The sequence below is a fragment of the Aythya ferina genome (assembly GCF_964211825.1).
Source record: "Aythya ferina genome assembly, chromosome: 37".
Taxonomy (NCBI): Eukaryota; Metazoa; Chordata; class Aves; order Anseriformes; family Anatidae; genus Aythya; species Aythya ferina.
Genome location: NC_140334.1, coordinates 208,230 through 228,411, shown reverse-complemented (window position 1 = coordinate 228,411; position 20,182 = coordinate 208,230). Strand labels below are relative to the sequence as shown.

The window sequence follows — 20,182 nt, the reverse complement described above, 5'->3', positions numbered from 1 at the left end:
GGGGCAGATATGGGGCAGCTGTGGGGCTGCGAGGGGGTCTATGGGGCAGCTATGGGGCTGGGAGGGGTCTATGGGGGGGCTATGGGGGGCTATGGGGCAACTATGGGGCAGTTATGGGGCAGATGTGGGGCAGATGTGGGGCTGGGGGGCTCTATGGGGGGCTATGGGGCAGCTATGGGGCAGCTATGGGGCAGTTATGGGGCAGATGTGGGGCAGATGTGGGGCTGGGAGGGGTCTATGGGGGGGCTATGGGGGGGCTATGGGGGGCTATGGGGCAACTATGGGGCAGCTATGGGGCGGATGTGGGGCAGATGTGGGGCTGGGAGGGGTCTATGGGGGGCTATGGGGGGCTATGGGGCAGCTATGGGGCAGTTATGGGGGTCTATGGGGGGGTTATGGGGGGCTATGGGGCAGATGTGGGGCTGGGAGGTGTCTATGGGGCTGCTATGGGGGGTTATGGGAGGCTATGGGGCAGCTATGGGGGGATATGGGGCAGATGTGGGGGGATATGGGGCAGCTACGGGGGGCTATGGGGCAGCTGTGGGGCTGGGTGGCAGCTATGGGGCTGCTATGGGGCGGGTGTGGGGTAGGTGTGGGTCAGCTATGGGGCTGGGCCCGCTGTGGAGCCGGGCCCCGTGGGACTGCCCCACTGATCTCACGCTGTCACCAATAAAGTGTCTGCGCCCCACAGCGCTATGGGGCTGGCAATCTGTGGGGCTGGTGAATAACGGGTGGTCTATGGGGCGCTATGGGGCTGGGGAACTCTATGGGGCTGGGAATCTATGGGGCAGGGAGGGGTCTATGGGGCAGGGGGATCTATGGGGCAGGATCTATGGGGTCAGAACCCCGCTATGGGGCCGGTCCTGCTATGGGGCAGGACCCCTCTATGGGGCAGGACCCTGCTCTGGGGCTGATCCCGCTATGGGGCAGGGGAATCTATGGGGCTGGGAAAGCTATGGGGACAGGACCAAGGGGGAGGGGGATCTATGGGGCAGGATCTATGGGTCAGAACCCCGCTGTGGGGCTGATCCCACTATGGGGCAGAATCTATGGGGCAGAATCTATGGGGCAGAATCTATGGGGCAGGGGGGATCTATGGGGCCGGATCCATTGGTCAGGATCTATGGGGCAGGGGGGATCTATGGGGCAGGGGAATCTGTGGGGCAGGACCCTGCTATGGGGCTGATCTCTCTATGGGGCAGGATCTATGGGGCAAGATCTATGGGGCAGGATCTATGGGGCACAGGGATCTATGGGGTAGGGAGGATCTATGGGGCAGAGAGGGATCTATGGGGCAGGGGAAGGATCTATGGGGCCGGGAGGGATCTATGGGGCCGGATCTATGGGGCACAGAGATCTATGGGGCCGGATCTATGGGGCAGGGGGATCTATGGGGCAGGGAAGGGAGATCTATGGGGCAGGGAGGGATCTATGGGGCCGGATCTATGGGGCAGGTGGATCTATGGGGCAGGGGAATCTGTGGGGCAGGACCCTGCTATGGGGCTGATCTCTCTATGGGGCAGGATCTATGGGGCAAGATCTATGGGGCAGGGAGGGATCTATGGGGCACAGGGATCTATGGGGCAGGGAAGGGAGATCTATGGGGCCGGGAGGGATCTATGGGGCCGGATCTATGGGGCAGCGCCCGGCGTCGTCCTCCCCACAACCCCCCCGAGCTCCCCCCCTCCCCCGGGGGCTATTTTTGGGTGACTTTGGGCTATTTTTGGGGCCGCGCTCCCATTGGGCGGCCCCGGGCGGTGCCGTGGGGCAGGGGTGACCCCGGGGCCCAGACGGAGCCATGGGGGCTTGGGGGGCGCCCACTTGGGGGGCAGCCACTTATGGGGCAGCCACTTATGGGGCAGCCACTTATGGGGCGCCCACTTATGGGGCGGCCACTTGGGGGGCAGCCCCACGGCGCCTCCTGGCCTCGGCCGCCGGGCACCACGCGGGGCCCGGGGGAGGTCAGCGAGGGGATTTTTGGGGGGAAACGGGGGGATTTTGGGGAAAATTGGGGGGTTTGGGGGATTTTGGGGGGTTTTTGGGAAAAATGGGGGGTTTGGGGGAAATTGGGGGGGTTTGGGGAAAATTGGGGGATTTGGGGGGTTTTGGGGGATTTTGGGGGGGGTTGGGGGAAATTGGGGGGTTTGGGGGAAAAAATGGGGGTTTGGGTTTTTTGGGGGGGGAAATTGGGGGTTTTTGGGGCGATTTGGGGGAAAATGGGGGGGTTGGGGGAAAAATGGGGATTTGGGGGGTATTTTGGGGAGTTTTGGGGGGGGTGGGGGGATTTTGGGGGGGATTTGGGGGGTTTTGGGGAAATTGGGGGGTTTGGGGGAAAAAATGGGGATTTTGGGGGGGATTTGGGGAGTTTTGGGGGGAATTGGGGGCATTTTGGGTGGTTTTGGGGGGATTTGGGGGATATGGGGGGATTTGGGGGGATTTGGGGGATTTTGGGGGGATTTGGGGCATTTGGGGGGAAAATTGGGAATTTGGGGGCTTTGGGGGGGGATTTAGGGGATTTTGGGGGGAATCGGGGGGATTGTGGGGCCTTTTGGGGGATTTTGGGGTCTTTGGGGGGATTTTGGGGGTAATTGGGGGGATTTGGGGGTGATTTGGGGGATTTGGGGGGGATTTGGGGGGTTTGGGGTCGTTTCAAGGGCGTTTGGGGTTTTGTGGGGCTGTCAATGATTTTGGGGTATTTTGGGGTGATTTGGGGTCTTTTGGGTTGTGTCGGGGGGTCTGGGGGGGTTCAGATATTTTGGGGTGTTTTGGGGTGATTTGGGGGTGTTTTGGGGTCGTTTTGGGTCAAAAACTGTGGTTTTGGGGTGTTTCGGGGTGTAGCAGGTGTCACTGTGCCCATAGCTGTTCTTTTTGGGGTGATTTTGGGGGGATTTGGGGCTTTTCGGGGCCTCGGCAGCCATTTTGTGGTGGCCGGGAGCCATTTTGGGCGTCGGGGGCCATGTTTTGGGGCAGAATCGGGGTTTTTTGGGGGCGCATTTTGGGGTGGAATTGGGACCACGTTTTGGGGTAGAATCAGGGCTTTTAGGGACCTTTTTTTGGGGGGTGAAATTGGGGTTTTGGGGGACCAAATTTTGGGGCAGAACTGGGGTTTTTAGGGACCATTTTTTTGGGGTGGAATTGGAGCTTTCGGGGACTGCGTTTTGGGGCAGAATCGGGACTGTTTTTTGGGGTGGAATCGGGGCTTTTGGGGACCGTGATTTGGGGTGGAATTGGGGCTTTTGGGGACTGCGTTTCGGGGCAGAATCGGGACCACTTTTTGGGTCAGAACTGGGTCTTTTGGGGACGGTGTTTCGGGGTGGAACCGGGACCACATTTTGGGTTGGAATTGGAGCTTTTGGGGATGATATTTTGGGTTGGAACTGGGACCAGATTTTGGGTCAGAATAGGGACTTTCAGGGATGATGTTTCGGGGCAGAATCAGGGCCACATTTTGGGTCAGAACCGGGACTTTCGGGGATGGCGTTTTGGGTCAGAACTGGGACCAGATTTTGGGTCAGAACTGGGTCTTTCGGGAATGATGTTTCGAGTCGGAACTGGGACCACATTTTGGGGTGGAATTGGGTCTTTCGGGAATGATGTTTTGGGGCGGAATCGGGACCACATTTCGGGGTGGAATCGGGACCACATTTTGGGTCAGAACCGGGTCTTTCGGGACTGATATTTTGGGTCAGAACTGGGTCTTTTGGGAATTGTGTTTTGGGTCAGAACCGGGACCACTTTTTGGGTCAGAACTGGGTCTTTCGGGAATGATATTTTGGGTCGGAACCGGGTCTTTCGGGACTGATGTTCCGGGTGGGAACCGGGCCTGCGTTTTGGGTGAAAACCCTCCGTTTTGGGTGCCAGGACGGACGTGGCGGGCGCTGTCAGGGCTTTTGGGGCCACATTTTGGGTCAGAACTGGGTCTTTTGGGGATGATGTTTCGGGGCAGAATCAGGACTGTGTTTTGGGTTGGAACCGGGTCTTTTTGGGACAGTGTTTCGGGTCAGAATTGGGACCAGATTTTGGGTCAGAACCGGGTCTTTTGGGGATGATGTTTTGGGATGGAACTGGGACCAGATTTTGGGTCAGAATAGGGACTTTCAGGGATAGTGTTTCAGGGCAGAATTGGGACCAAATTTTGGGTCAGAACCGGGTCTTTCGGGAATGATGTTTCGAGTCGGAACTGGGACCACATTTTGGGTTGGAATTGGGTCTTTCGGGAATGATGTTTTGGGGCAGAACCGGGCCTGCATTTTGGGTCAGAACCGGGTCTTTTGGGGACGGCGTTTCGGGGCAGAATTGGGACCACATTTTGGGTCAGAACCGGGTCTTTCGGGAATGATATTTTGGGTCAGAACCGGGTCTTTTGGGTATAGTGTTTCAGGGCAGAATTGGGACCACTTTTTGGGGTGGAACCGGGTCTTTTGGGGATGATGTTTTGGGTTGGAATTGGGACCAGATTTTGGGTTGGAACCGGGACTTTCGGGGACAGCGTTTCGGGGCGGAATCAGGACTACATTTTGGGTCAGAACTGGGACTTTCAGGAATGGTGTTTTGGGTAGGAATTGGGACCAGATTTTGGGTTGGAACTGGGTCTTTTGGGGACGTTGTTTTGGGGCGGAATCGGGACCACATTTTGGGGTGGAATTGGGACCAGATTTTGGGTCGGAACCGGGTCTTTTGGGGACAGTGTTTTGGGTCAGAACCGGGTCTTTTGGGGATGACGTTTTGGGTCAGAACCGGGACCAGATTTTGGGTCAGAACTGGGACTTTCAGGAATGGTGTTTTGGGTAGGAATTGGGACCAAATTTTGGGTTGGAACCGGGTCTTTTGGGGACAGTGTTTTGGGGCAGAACCATGTCTTTTGGGGATGATGTTTCGGGACAGAACTGGGACCACATTTTGGGGTGGAATTGGGACCAGATTTTGGGTCAGAACCAGGTCTTTCGGGACTGATATTTTGGGTCGGAACCGGAACTTCCGGGAACGGCGTTTTGGGTCAGAACCGGGTCTTTCGGGAATGATATTTTGGGTCGGAACCGGGTCTTTTGGGGATGATGTTTCGGGGCAGAATCAGGGCCACATTTTGGGTCAGAACCGGGTCTTTCGGGACTGATGTTTTTGGGTTGGAGCCAGGCCTGCGTTTTGGGTCAGAACTGGGTCTTTTGGGGACAGTGTTTTGGGTCAGAATCAGGACCACATTTTGGGTCAGAACCGGGTCTTTTGGGGACGGCATTTTGGGTCAGAATTGGGACCACATTTTGGGTCAGAACTGGGTCTTTTGGGGACGTTGTTTTGGGGCAGAACTGGGACCACATTTTGGGGTGGAATCGGGTCTTTCGGGACTGGTGTTCCGGGTGGGAATCGGGCCTGCGTTTTGGGTGAAAACCCTCTGGTTTTGGTGCCAGGGCGGACGTGGCGGGCGCTGTCGTTCGTGGTGGCGCTGCCGGCGGTGGGGGTGTGCGCCCTCAACGTGTGGCTGCAGCAGCGGCGCCAGCAGCACCCAAGGGTGCCCTTCGTGCCCTACCACCACCTGCGCATCCGCACCAAGGTGGGGGGCTGTGGGGGGATATGGGGGGGATATGGGGTCGTATGGGGTCATATGGGGTCCCTATGGGGTCCCTATGGGGGACTATGGGGTCGTATGGGGGGCTATGGGGGGGATATGGGGTCCTTATGGGGGGATATGGGGTCCCTATGGGGTCGTATGGGGGGATATGGGGGGCTATGGGGGGATATGGGGGGGATATGGGGTCATATGGGGTCATATGGGGTCATATGGGGGGGATATGGGGGGGATATGGGGGGCTATGGGGGGGATATGGGGGGATATGGGGGGAATATGGGGGGATATGGGGGGGCTATGGGGGGGCTATGGGGGGATATGGGGGGGATATGGGGGGATATGGGGGGGATATGGGGTCATATGGGGTCGTATGGGGTCGTATGGGGGGGATATGGGGGGATATGGGGGGATATGGGGTCATATGGGGGGATATGGGGTTGTATGGGGGGTCTATGGGGTCTTATGGGGTCGTATGGGGGGACTAGGATATGGGGGGATATAGGGGGGATATGGGGTCCTTATGGGGTCTATGGGGTCTTATGGGGTCGTATGGGGGGACTAGGATATGGGGGGATATAGGGGGGATATGGGGTCCTTATGGGGTCGTATGGGGTCATATGGGGTCGTATGGGGGGCTATGGGGTCTTATGAGGTCTCTATGGGGGGCTATGGGGGGGATATGGGGGGTCTATGGGGGGTTATGGGGCTCTATGGGGGGCTATGGGGGGCTATGGGGTCATATGGGGTCATACGGGGTCCTATGGGGTCTCTATGGGGTTGTATGGGTCTTATAGGGCTCTATGGGGTCCTATAGGGTCCCATGGGCCCCTATGGTTCCTATAGGGTCCTATAGGGTCCTATGGGGTCCTATGGGGTCCCATGGGGTCTTATGGGGTCCTAGGGGGCTCTATGGGTCCTAGGGGGCTCTATGGGGCCCCATGGGTCCATATGGTTCCTATAGGGTCCTATAGGGTCCCATGGGGTCTTATGGGGTCCTGTGGGTCCTATGGGATCCTATAGGGTCCTATGGGGTCCTATAGGGTCCTATGGTTCCTATAGGGTCCTATGGGGTCTTATGGGGTCCTATGGGTCCCTATAGGTCCTGTAGGGTCCCATGGGTCCCTATGGGTCCTATAGGGCCCCTATGGGTCCGCCCCACTGACCCCGTCCCCGTCCCCGCAGCCGTTCCCGTGGGGCGACGGGCAGCACACGCTGTTCCACAACCCCCACGCCAACCCCCTGCCCCACGGCTACGAGCACTGAGCGACCCACGGCGGCCTGCCCCATAGCGGCCCGCCCCATAGCGGCCTGCCCCATAGCGGTCTGCCCTATAGGGGTCTGACCCCATAGGGGTCTGACCCCATGGCAATAAATGGTCTGGCCTGACCCACGGCGTCCTCGTGTCCTGCCCCATAGCGGCCTCCTGCCCCATAGAATCCTGCCCCATAGCGGCCTGCCCCATAGCATCCTCGTGTCCTGCCCCATAGCGTCCTGCCCCATAGCGGTCTGTCCCATAGGGGTCTGCCCCATAGAGGTCAGCCCCATAGTGACCTGCCCCATAGCGGCCTGCCCCATAGCAGCCTGCCCCATAGGGTCCCCACATCTGCCCCACGGCGCACGCGACCCCCAGCCCCACAGATTGCCAGCCCCATAGCGCTGTGGGGCGCAGACACTTTATTGGGTACAGTGTGAGATCAGTGGGGCAGCCCCATGGCGCCCCACAGCTGCCCCATAGCAGCCCCATAGCCCCCATAACCACCCCACACCCGCCCCATAAGCACCCCATAAACCCCCCCAGCCCCATATCTGCCCCATAGCAGCCCCATAGCCCCCCATAACCCCCCCAATAACCCCCCATACCTCCCATAACTGCCCCATAGACCCCCATACCCGCCCCATAGCAGCCCCATAGACCCCCCCCAGCCCCATAGCTGCCCCACATCTGCCCCATAGCAGCCCCATAGCAGCCCCATAGACCCCTCCCCGCCCCATAGCTGCCCCATAGCCCCCCATACCCCCCCATAGACACCTCCCAGCCCCACATCTGCCCCATAGCTGCCCCACATCTGCCCCATAGCAGCCCCATAGACCCCTCCCAGCCCCACATCTGCCCCACATCCGCCCAATAACTGCCCCATAGTTGCCCCATAGCCCCCCATAGCCCCCCCATAGACCCCCCCAGCCCCATATCTGCCCCACAACTACCCCATACCCACCCCATAGCAGCCCCATAGAGCCCTCCCAGCCCCATAGCTGCCCCACATCTGCCCCACAGCAGCCCCATAGCCCCCCATAACCCCCCCATAGACCCCCCCAGCCCCACATCTGCCCCACATCCGCCCCATAACTGCCCCATAGCTGCCCCATAGCCCCCCCATAGCCCCCTCCCAGCCCCATAGCTGCCCCATAGACGCCTCCCAGCCCCACATCTGCCCCACATCCGCCCCATAGCTGCCCCATAGCCCCCCCATAGCCCCCTCCCAGCCCCACAGCTGCCCCATATCCGCCCCATACCCGCCCCATAGCCCCCCATAGCAGCCCCATAGAGCCCTCCCAGCCCCATAGCTGCCCCACATCTGCCCCATAGCTGCCCCATAGACCCCCCCAGCCCCACATCTGCCCCACATCCGCCCCATAACTGCCCCATAGCTGCCCCATAGCCCCCCATAGACCCCATAGCCCCCTCCCCGCCCCATAGCTGCCCCATAGCTGCCCCATAGCTGCCCCACAGACCCCCCCCAGCCCCACATCTGCCCCACATCCGCCCCACATCTGCCCCATAGCCCCCCATAGCCCCCCCATAGACTCCTCCCAGCCCCATAGCTGCCCCATAGACGCCCCCCAGCCCCACAGCTGCCCCACATCTGCCCCACATCCGCCCCATAGCCGCCCCCCCCCGTCATCCGTGGGTCTCTTGGGGGGGTCCCTGTGGGGGGGGTCCCTGGGGGTCGCCCCCCTGCAGCATCTCCTTGTAGCGGCGGCGGAAGAAGCCGAGCTAGAAGGGAGGGGGCGGGGCCAGAGAGGGAGGGGCGTGGTCAGGCGGGAGGGGGCGGGGCCTCCCGCTGGGCGTGTCCCCCCCGGGCCCCGCCCCTCACCTTCTGCAGCCCCAGCGCCAGCAGCGCCAGCAGCAGCAGCCCCCCCGCGCTGCCCCCCAGCACCAGGGGCAGGGGCCGGGGGGGGGCCAGGACCTCCAGCTCCGTCTGCACCTGCCCCACGGAGACCCACACTTATGGGGCAGACCCACAGCGACCCACACTTGTGGGGCTGCCCCATAGATGGACACTTGTGGGGTGGACCCATAGAGACCCACACTTGGGGGGCTGCCCCATAGATGGGCACTTGTGGGGCTGCCCCATAGATTGACACTTGTGGGGTGGACCCATAGAGACACACATATATGGGGTGGCCCCATAGAGAGACACAGGTGTGGGGCTGCCCCATAGATTCACACTTGGGGGGCGGACCCATAGATGGACACACATATATGGGGTGGCCCCATAGAGACACACACTTGGGAGGCTGCCCCATAGATGGACACTTGTGGGGCGGACCCATAGAGACCCACACTTGTGGGGCTGCCCCATAGATGGACACTTATGGGGCAGACCCATAGAGACACACATATATGGGGTGGCCCCATAGGGACATGAAGGTGTGGGGCTGCCCCATAGAGACCCACACTTGGGGGGCAGCCCCATAGATGGACGCTTATGGGGCAGACCCATAGCGACACACACTTGGGGGGCTGCCCCATAGATGGACACTTATGGGGCGGACCCATAGATCGACACTTGTGGGGTGGTCCCATAGAGACCCACACTTGGGGGGCTGCCCCATAGATGGGCACTTGTGGGGCTGCCCCATAGATGGACACTTGTGGGGTGGTCCCATTGAGATCCATAGATCCGCACTTATGGGGCTGCCCCATAGAGAGACACAGAGATGTGGGACTGCCCCATAGAGACCCACACTTGGGGGGCAGCCCCATAGATCCGCACTTGTGGGGCGGACCCATAGATGGACACATATATATGGGGCAGACCCATAGAGACACACATATATGGGGTGGCCCCATAGGGAAACGAAGGTGTGGGGCTGCCCCATAGAGACCCACACTTGGGGGGCTGCCCCATAGATGGACACTTATGGGGTGGACCCATAGAGACCCACACTTGGGGGGCTGCCCCATAGATGGACGCTTATGGGGCGGACCCATAGCGACACACACTTGTGGGGCTGCCCCATAGATCGACACTTGTGGGGTGGTCCCATAGAGACCCACACTTGGGGGGCTGCCCCATAGATGGGCACTTGTGGGGCTGCCCCATAGATGGACACTTGTGGGGTGGTCCCATTGAGATCCATAGATCCGCACTTATGGGGCTGCCCCATAGAGAGACACAGAGATGTGGGACTGCCCCATAGAGACCCACACTTGGGGGGCAGCCCCATAGATCCGCACTTGTGGGGCGGACCCATAGATGGACACATATATATGGGGCAGACCCATAGAGACACACATATATGGGGTGGCCCCATAGGGAAACGAAGGTGTGGGGCTGCCCCATAGAGACCCACACTTGGGGGGCTGCCCCATAGATGGACACTTATGGGGTGGACCCATAGAGACCCACACTTGGGGGGCTGCCCCATAGATGGACGCTTATGGGGCGGACCCACAGCGACCCACACTTGTGGGGCTGCCCCATAGATGGACACTTGTGGGGTGGACCCATAGAGACACACATATATGGGGTGGCCCCATAGAGAGACACAGGTGTGGGGCTGCCCCATAGATTCACACTTGGGGGGCGGACCCATAGATGGACACACAGATATGGGGTGGCCCCATAGAGACACACACTTGGGAGGCTGCCCCATAGATGGACACTTGTGGGGCGGACCCATAGAGACCCACACTTGTGGGGCTGCCCCATAGATGGACACTTATGGGGCAGACCCATAGAGACACACATATATGGGGTGGCCCCATAGGGACACGAAGGTGTGGGGCTGCCCCATAGAGACCCACACTTGGGGGGCAGCCCCATAGGTGGACACGTATGGGGTGGACCCATAGAGACCCACACTTGGGGGGCTGCCCCATAGATGGACGCTTATGGGGTGGACCCATAGAGACACACACTTGTGGGGCTGCCCCATAGATCGACACTTGTGGGGTGGTCCCATAGAGACCCACACTTGTGGGGCTGCCCCATAGATGGGCACTTGTGGGGCTGCCCCATAGATTGACACTTGTGGGGTGGTCCCATAGAGACACACACTTGGGGGGCTGCCCCATAGATGGACACTTGTGGGGTGGACCCATAGAGACACACACTTGTGGGGCTGCCCCATAGATGGACACTTGTGGGGCGGACCCACAGCGACCCACACTTGTGGGGCTGCCCCATAGATGGACACTTGTGGGGTGGACCCATTGGGATCCGTAGATCCGCACTTATGGGGCTGCCCCATAGAGAGACACAGGTGTGGGGCTGCCCCATAGAGACCCACACTTGGGGGGCAGCCCCATAGATCCGCACTTGGGGGGCGGACCCATAGATGGACACACATATATGGGGCAGACCCACAGATCAACACTTGTGGGGTGGCCCCATAGGGACACGAAGGTGTGGGGCTGCCCCATAGATCTATACTTATGGGGCAGCCCCATAGCGACCCACACATTTGGGGTCCCCTCCCCTGCCCCACACATTTCGGCCCACCATCCCCTGCCCCACACATTTGGGATCCCCCCTGTCTGCCCCACACATTTGGGGTCCCCCCCTCCCCTGCCCCACACATTTGGGGTCCCCCTTTCTGCCCCACACATTTGGGGTCCCCCCTCTCTGCCCCACACATTTGGGGTCCCCCCCTCCCCTGCCCCACACATTTGGGGTCCCCATCCCCTGCCCCACACATTTGGGGTCCCCCCCCTGCCCCACACATTTGGGATCCCCCCTCTCTGCCCCACACATTTGGGGTCCCCCCCCCGGCCCCACACATTTGGGGTCCCCCCCCTGCCCCACACATTTCGGCCCCCCATCCCCTGCCCCACACATTTGGTGTCCCTGCCCCCTGCCCCACACATTTGGGGTCCCCCCCCGCCCCACACATTTGAGGTCCCCCATCCCCTGCCCCACACATTTGGGGTCCCCCCCTGCCCCACACATTTGGGGTCCCCCCCTCCCCTGCCCCACACATTTGGGGTCCCCCCCCCTGCCCCACACATTTGGGGTCCCCCCCTGCCCCACACATTTGGGGTCCCCCCCCTGCCCCACACATTTGGGGTCCCCCCTCCCCTGCCCCACACATTTGGGGTCCCCCCCTGTCTGCCCCACACATTTGGGGTCCCCCATCCCCTGCCCCACACATTTGGGGTCCCCCCTCCCCTGCCCCACACATTTGGGTCCCCCCCCCTGCCCCACACATTTGGGTTCCCCATCCCCTGCCCCACACATTTGGGGTCCCCCCCTGCCCCACACATTTGGGGTCCCCCCCTGCCCCACACATTTGGGGTCCCCCCCTGCCCCACACCCCCACCTGCAGCCGGCCGGGCCCCCCGGCGTTGCGGTAGCGCCGCTCCTCGAAGTGCAGCCGGGCCGAGCTCTGCAGGGACACCCTGGGCAGCCCCAGCTGGGGGGGGGACACGGCAGCGACCCCAAAGTGACCCCAAAGCCACCCCAAAGGGACCCCAAAGGGACCCCGAAGGGACCCCAAAGGGACCACAAAGAGACCCCAAAGAGACCCCAAAGAGACCCCAAAGAGACCCCAAAGGGACCCCAAAACTGACCCCGTAACTGACCCCAAAAATGACCCCAAACCGACCCTATAACTGACCCTAAAACTGACCCCAGAACCGACCCCATAACTGACCCCAAAGCGACCCCAAAGGGACCCCAAAGGGACCCCGAAGGGACCCCAAAGTGACCCCAAAGCGACCCCAAAGAGACCCCAAAAATGACCCCAAAACTGACCCCAAAACAGACCCTATAACTGACCCCAAAAATGACCCCATAAATGACCCTATAACTGACCCCAAAGCGACCCCAAAGTGACCCCAAAGCCACCCCACAGCGACCCCAAAGGGACCCCAAAGGGACCCCAAAGGGACCCCAAAGTGACCCCAAAGGGACCCCAAAGCAACCCCAAAAACGACCCCGAAAATGACCCTGAAAATGACCCCAGAACGGATCCTATAACCGACCCCAGAACTGACCCCATAACTGACCCCATAAATGACCCCAAAGCCACCCCAAAGGGACCCCAAAGGGACCCCGAAGGGACCCCAAAGAGACCCCAAAGAGACCCCAAAGAGACCCCAAAGAGACCCCAAAAATGACCCCAAAACTGATCCTATAACTGACCCCATAACTGACCCCATAACTGACCCCAAAGCCACCCCAAAGGGACCCCAAAGGGACCCCAAAGAGACCCCAAAGGGACCCCAAAACTGACCCCGTAACTGACCCCAAAAATGACCCCAAACCGACCCTATAACTGACCCTAAAACTGACCCCAGAACCGACCCCATAACTGACCCCAAAGCGACCCCAAAGGGACCCCAAAGGGACCCCGAAGGGACCCCAAAGTGACCCCAAAGCGACCCCAAAAATGACCTTAAAACTGACCCCAAAACTGACCCCATAACCGACCCCATATCCAACCCTATAACTGACCCCATAACTGACCCCATAAATGACCCTATAACTGACCCCAAACCGACCCCAAAGCGACCCCAAAGTGACCCCGAAAATGACCCTGTAACTGACCCTATAACTGACCCCAAAACTGACCCCATAAATGACCCTATAACTGACCCCAAAGCGACCCCAAAGCAACCCCAAAGTGACCCCAAAGCGACCCCAAAGAGACCCCGAAAATGACCCCAAAAATGATCCCAAAACAGATCCTATAACTGACCCCAAAACTGACCCCAAAACTGACCCCATAACCGACCCCATATCCGACCCTATAACTGACCCCATAACGGACCCCATAAATGACCCTATAACTGACCCCAAAGTGACCCCAAAGCGACCCCATAACTGACCCCGAAAATGACCCCGAAAATGACCCCAAAACTGACCCCGTAACTGACCCCATAACCAACCCCATAACTGACCCCAGAACAGATCATATAACCGACCCCATAACTGACCCCAAAACTGACCCCAAAACCAACCCCAAAACTGACCCTATAACTGACCCCATAACTGACCCCGTGACTGACCCCAAAACCGACCCCAAAACTGACCCCGAAAATGACCCCGAAAATGACCCCGTAACTGACCCCAGAACCAACCCCATAACCGACCCCAGAACCCCCCATGACCCCATAACCCCCCAATGACCCCACCCCATGACTCCATGACCCTATAACTGACCCCATAACCCCCATGACCTCCCCATAACCCCCATGACCCCATGACCCCCCATGACCCCATGACCCCATAACCCCATAACTGACCCCATAACCCCACCCCGTGACCCCATAACCGACCCCATAACCCCCCATGACCCCATGACCCCCCATGACCCTATAACCCCCCCATGACCCCCCCTTGACCCCAAGACCCCCCATGACCCCATAACCCCCCCATGACCCCATAACCTCCCCCATGACCCCATAAGCCCCCTATGACCCCACCCCATGACCCCATGACCCCCCATGACCCCATAACCCCCCCCATGACCCCATGACCCCATAACTGACCCCATAACCCCCCCATGACCCCCCATAACCCCCCCATAACCGCCCCATATCCCCCCCTAACCCCCCGTAACCCCCTCGAGGCCCCTCCCCCCCGGAGGCCCCGCCCCCCCTTGGCCCCGCCCCCTGACCTGCAGCAGCCAATCGGTGCGCAGGGCCCCCCCCATGCTGAAGGCCACGCCCCGGGGGGGCTCCAGCGCCCCCACCCCGCAGCGCAGCTCCCGGCACGCGGCCACCGAGCAGTCCTGGGGGCGGGGCCAAAAGGGGGCGGGGCTTAGGGGGGCGGGGCTTAAGGGGGTGGAGTCTCAGGGGGTGGGGGCTCAGGGGGCGGGGTCTCGGGGGGCGGGGTCTAAAGGGGAGGGGTCTAAGGGGGTGGGTTCTAAGGGGGTGGGGTCTGTAGGGTGGGGACAAATGGGGCGGGGCTTAGAGGGGGGAGGGGCTTAGGGGGGAGGGGCCTCAGGGGGTGGAGTCTCAGGGGGCGGGGTCTGAGGGGGTGGGGTCTAAAGGGGGTGGGGTCTAAGGGGGTGGGTTCTAAGGGGGTGGGGTCTGGGGGGTGGGGACAAAGGGGGCGGGGCTTAGGGGGGGAGGGGCTTAGGGGGGAGGGGCCTCAGGGGGTGGAGTCTCAGGGGGCGGGGTCTGAGGGGGTGGGGTCTAAAGGGGGTGGGTTCTATGGGGGCAGGATCTGGGGGGTGGGGTCAAAAGGGGGCGGGGCTTAGAGGGGGCGGGGCATAAGGGGGCGGAGTCTAAAGGGGAGGGGTCTAAAGGGGAGGGGCTTAAAGGGAGGGGTCTAAAGGGGTGGGAGGGAGGGGGTGTGGCTTAAAGGGATGGGGGCCAAAGGGGGCGGGGCTTAGGGGGGCGGGGTTTAGGGGGGTGGGGCAACAGGGGGTGGGGTCTCGGGGGGTGGAGTCTCAGGGGGCGGGGTCAAAAGGGGAGGGGCTTAAAGGGGAGTGGTCTAAAGGGAGGGGTCTAAGGGGGCAGGGTCTAAAGGGGTGAGGTCCAGAAGGGTGGGGCTTAAAGGGGCGGGGCTTAAGGGGGTGGGGCCTCAGGGGGTGGGGTCTCAGGGGGCGGGGTCTAAATGGGTGAAGTCTGAAGGGTGAGGTCTAAAGGGGGAGGGACTTAAGGGATGGGGTCCAGAGGGGCGGGGCTTAAGGGGGTGGAGTCTCAGGGGGTGGGGTCTCAGGGGGCGGGGTCAAAAGGGGAGGGGCTTATAGGGGAGGGGTCTAAAGGGGTGGGAGGGAGGGGGTGTGGCTTAAAGGGTTGGGGGCAAAAAGGGGGCGGGGCTTAGGGGGGAGGGGCCTCAGGGGTGGGGTCTCAGGGGGCGGAGTCTCAGGGGGAGGGGTCAAAAGGGGAGGGGCTTAAAGGGAGGGGTCTAAAGGGAGGGGTCTGAGGGGGCAGGGTCTAAAGGGGTGAGGTCCAGAGGGGTGGGGCTTAAGTGGGAGGGGCTTAAGGGGGTGAGGCCAAAGGGGGTGGGGTCTCAGGGGGTGGAGTCTCGGGGGGCGGGGTCTAAAGGGGAGGGGCTTAAAGGGGTTGAGTATAAAGGGGCGGGGTCTAAAGGTGTGTGTGGGGGGCGTGGCCTAAAGGGGTGGGGTCTAATGGGGGCGGGGCTTAAGGGGGTGAGGTCTCATGGGGGTGGAGTCTCAGGGGGCGGGGTCTAAAGGAGGCGGGGTTCAAGGGGGCGGAGTCTAAACAGGGGAGAGGGGGCGTGGCTTAAAGGGATGGGTGCCAAAGGGGGCGGGGCTTAAGAGGGCGGGGCCAAAGGGGGGTGGGGTTTCAGGGGGTGGAGCCTCAGGGGGCAGGGTCTAAGGGGGCGGGGTCAAAAGGGGAGGAGCTTAAAGGGGAGGGGTCTAAAGGGGTGGGGGGTAAAGGGTGGGAGGTGGGTGGGGGGAAAGGGGCGGGGCTTAAAGGGAGGGGGAGTGGCCTAAAGGGGTGGGGTTAAAGGGGGAGGGGTCTCAGGGGGCGGGGTCTGAAGGGGCGGGGTCTGAAGGGGCGGGGACTGAGGGGGCGGGGTCAAAAGGGGGCGGGGTCTACAGGGGGTGGGGTCAAAGGGTCTGGGTCGGAGGGGGCGAGGCCTAAAGGGGGTGGAGTCGAATGGGGCGGGGTCTAAAGGGGCGGGGTTTGAAGGGGGCGGGGTCTAAGGGGGCGGGGTTTGAGGGGGCGGGGCTTGAGGGGGCGTGTCCCGAGGGGGCGGGGCTCACCACCACCGGGCGCTGGCGCAGGCGGGCGGCGAAGTCGGGGACCCCCGGGTGGTCGGCGACCGGGTGGCACTGGGGGGGAGGGGGGGGATTTTGGGGCGAAAATTGGGGATTTGGGGACTTTGGGGGATCTGGGGGGGATTTGGGGGTCAACGGGGGGATTTGGGGCCGTTTGGGGGGAAAATTGGGGATTTGGGGCCGTTTGGGGGCGTTTGGGGGGAAAATTGGGGATTTGGGGCCATTTGGGGCCGTTTTGGGGCCATTTGGGGCCATTTGGGGGTCAATGAGGCCATTTTGGGGCCATTTTGGGCCATTTTGGGACCATTGGGACCATTTAGGGCCATTTGGGCCATTTGGGGTCAATGGGGCCATTTCGGGCCATTTTGGGGCCATTTTGGGGGCCATTTCAGGACATTTCAGGACATTTGGGGCCTTTTGGGCCATTTTGGGGCCATTTGGGGCCATTTTGAGGCCATTTGGGTCCATTTGGGGCCATTTTGGGCCATTTCGGGCCATTTGGGGACCATTTAGAGCCATTTGGGACCATTTGGGGCCATTTTCAGGACATTTGGGGTCAATGGGGCCATTTTGGGGCCATTTCAGGCCATTTTATGGCCATTTTGGGTCCTTTTGGGTCCATTTGAGGCCATTTTGGGTCCATTTGGGGCCATTTGGGGCCATTTTGGGTCCATTTGGGTCCATTTGGGGCCATTTTGGGGCCGTTTGGGGCCGTTTGGGGCCATTTGGGTCAACGGGTCCACGGGGTCCATAGGGATTGGTGGGCGCGTCCCGGGAGGGGGCGTTACCTGCGGGGGCTCCGCCTCCAGCCCCGCCCACAGCTGGGCCCCGCCCAGCGCCACGGGCACCAGGAAGGAGACGGCGAGGGGGGGGCGGCGCTGGCCCAGCACCTGCACCTGGGGGGGGGGGAAGGGGGCGTGGCCGAGGTGGGCGTGGCCCCAGGAGGGCGTGGCCTCCGAGGGGGCGTGGCCTCCCGAGGGGGCGTGGCCTCACCTGGTAGTGGTGGCGCACGGGGACGCTGCGGGGGGCCCCGACCCCGCGGAGACGTTGGCGTAGGGGGTGGAGTCCCGGGAGGCTGCGGGGGGGGGGGGAGGGGAGGGGAGGGGTCGGGGGGGGTGGAGGGGGGGTGAGGGGGGTCATGGCGGGGGGGGGTGGGGGGCGGGGGGGGGGGCGGGGGGGGGGCGTTGGGGGGGGTTTGGGGTCAAGGGGGGGGTTGGGGGGTCAATGGGACATGGGACGAGTTGGGCGGGGTCTTGGGGACATGGGACATTTTGGGCGGGGTCTTGGGGTTTTGGGACACGTTGGGCGGGGTCTTGGGTTCAAGGGATGCATTGGGTCGGTCAATGGGACATGGGACACGTTGGGCGGGGTCTTGGGGTCAAGGACATTTTGGGCGGGGTCTTGGGGACATGGGACATGTTGGGCGGGGTCTTGGGGTCAAGGGGGCATTGGGGGGTCAATGGGACAAGGGACAAGTTGGGCGGGGTCTTGGGGTCAAGGACATGTTGGGCGGGGTCTTGGGGTCATGGGACAAGTTGGGCGGGGTCTTGGGGACCAAGGACACATTGGGCGGGGTCTTGGGGTCATGGGACGCGTTTGGGTTGGTCAATGGGACAATGGACAAGTTGGGCGGGGTCTTGGGGACCAAGGACATATTGGGCGGGGTCTTGGGGTCATGGGACGCGTTGGGTTGGTCAATGGGACATGGGACATTTTGGGCGGGGTCTTGGGGTCAAGGGACAAGTTGGGCGGGGTCTTGGGGTCATGGGACGCGTTGGATTGGTCAATGGGGACATGGGACATTTTGGGCGGGGTCAATGGGACAATGGACACGTTGGGCGGGGTCTTGAGGACCAAGGACACATTGGGCGGGGTCTTGGGGTCATGGGACGCGTTGGGCGGGGTCTTGGGGTCAAGGACGCATTGGGGGGGTCAATGGGACATGGGACAAGTTGGGCGGGGTCTTGGGGACATGGGACACGTTGGGCGGGGTCTTGGGGACATGGGCCCTTTTGGGCGGGGTCTTGGGGTCACGGGGTCGCTACCTGGCGAGCACCAGCAGGACGCTGTAGGCCACCGGCAGGCGGGCGCGCTCCTCGGGGCCGGCGCGCCCCCCGTTGTCGCTGCGTGACGTCATCGCCCATCAGGCATCGCGTGACGTGACGTCATCGCGTGACGTCACCACGTGACGTCATGACCCCGCCCCCCCCCCCCCCTCACCTGCTGGCGTTGGCCACCACCTCCAACTCGTCCCCAGCTCGGCGCCGTGGGGCACGTCCAGGGTGACGGCGAAGGTCACCTTGGGGGGGGGGGGGAGGGACATCGGGGGGGGGGTGAGGGTCACGTGGGGGGGGGTGGGGGACACCGGGGGGGGTCTGGGGGGGGGAGGGGACACCCCACCTCGTCGTCGGGGCGCAGCACGGGGGGGTTGACCAGGCAGACGGTGCTGCGGCGCCCGCCCCCCGCCGGCTCCGAGCTGCAGTGCAGGGACGGCGACCGCCTGCGGGACTGGGATGGGGGGGGGGGTTGGGGGGATGTGGGGGGGGGGGTTGGGGGGGGGTGGGTGGGGTAGGGTGGGTTTGGGGGGGGTGGGGGAGGGGGTTGGGGTGGGTTTGGGGGGCGTCTGGAGGGGGTTTGGGGGGTCTTGGGGTATCTGGGGGGGGTTCAGTTGGTTTGGGGTCATTTGGAGGGGGTTTGGGGGTCTTGAGGGCATCTGGAGGGGGTTGGGGTGGGTTTGGGGGGGTCTGGAAGGGGTTTGGGGGGGTCTTGGGTATCTGGAGGGGGTCCAGTTGGGTTTGGGGTCATTTGTAGGGGATTTGGGCATCTGGAGGGCATCTGGGGGGGCTCCAGTTGGGTTTTGGGGTCATATGGGGGGATTTGGGGGTCTTGAGGGCATCTGGAGGGGGTTGGAGGGTCTTGGGGGGTGTCTGGAGGGGGTTCAGTTGGGTTTTGGGGTCACTTGTAGGGGATTTGGGCATCTCCAGGGGTCCAGTTGGGTTTTGGGGTCATTTGTAGGGGATTTGGGCATCTCCAGGGGGTCCAGTTGGGTTTTGGGGTCATTTGGAGGGGATTTGGGCATCTTGAGGCCATCTTGAGGGCATTCAGTTGGGTTTTGGGGTCATTTCAAGAGGATTTGGGTGTCTTGAGACCATCTCCAGGGGTTCCAGTTGGGTTTTGGGGTCACTTGTAGAGGATTTGGGGGTCTGGAGGGTCTCCAGTTGGGTTTTGGGGTCACTTGTAGGGGATTTGGGCGTCTCCAGGTCATCCAGTTGTTTTTTGGGGTCACTTGTAGGGATTTTGGGGTCTCCAGTGGCTCCAGTTGTGTTTTGGGGTCACTTGTAGGGATTTTGGGGTCTCCAGTGGGTCCAGTTGTGTTTTGGGTCACTTGTAGGGATTTGGGGCCCTCGAGTCCACTCCAGGGGGTGTCCGGAGGGGTCCCGCTGCCCCCGCTCCCCCCCGGGAGGGGTCTTGGGGATCCCCCCTCTCCCTTTCTTTTTTGGGGGGGGTCCCTGGGGGGGTGGGAGCCCCCCCGGGGGTACCTGGAGGACCCGGGCCCTGCGGTAGGAGAGGGCCTCGGGGTGCAGCAGTCGGACAGCGGGCCCCGTACGAGTCCTCCCCGCGGTTCCCCAGGGTGACCTGGACGGCCACGGCCTCGCTCTGCCCCACCACCAGCTCCTCGGGCCTGGGGGGGAC

At 62.0% G+C, this 20,182-nt stretch overlaps 2 protein-coding genes across 2 annotated transcripts in view; one reads left to right on the top strand and one right to left on the bottom strand.

Annotated features, from left to right (window-relative positions):
• Positions 1–1,767: 1,767 nt before the first annotated feature.
• Positions 1,768–6,949, top strand: COX6A2 (cytochrome c oxidase subunit 6A2). Its single transcript, XM_084502215.1, has 4 exons — positions 1,768–1,868; positions 1,899–1,961; positions 5,406–5,548; positions 6,746–6,949. Exons 1-4 carry the CDS (start codon positions 1,799–1,801, stop codon positions 6,824–6,826), a joined length of 357 nt encoding a protein of 118 aa, XP_084358341.1. The 5' UTR covers positions 1,768–1,798; the 3' UTR covers positions 6,827–6,949.
• Positions 6,950–8,437: 1,488 nt separating this feature from the next.
• Positions 8,438–20,182, bottom strand: part of LOC311426112 (integrin alpha-X-like) — a 29,737-nt gene continuing 17,992 nt past the window's right edge. The window contains 13 exon segments of the mRNA XM_084502282.1: positions 8,438–8,558; positions 8,659–8,769; positions 12,110–12,202; positions 14,411–14,524; positions 16,475–16,543; positions 17,278–17,385; positions 17,483–17,564; positions 18,535–18,612; positions 18,710–18,740; positions 18,743–18,788; positions 18,890–18,997; positions 20,029–20,085; positions 20,087–20,171. Of these exon segments, the coding sequence (XP_084358408.1) occupies positions 8,463–8,558; positions 8,659–8,769; positions 12,110–12,202; positions 14,411–14,524; positions 16,475–16,543; positions 17,278–17,385; positions 17,483–17,564; positions 18,535–18,612; positions 18,710–18,740; positions 18,743–18,788; positions 18,890–18,997; positions 20,029–20,085; positions 20,087–20,171 (1,078 nt within the window). The 3' untranslated portion in view covers positions 8,438–8,462.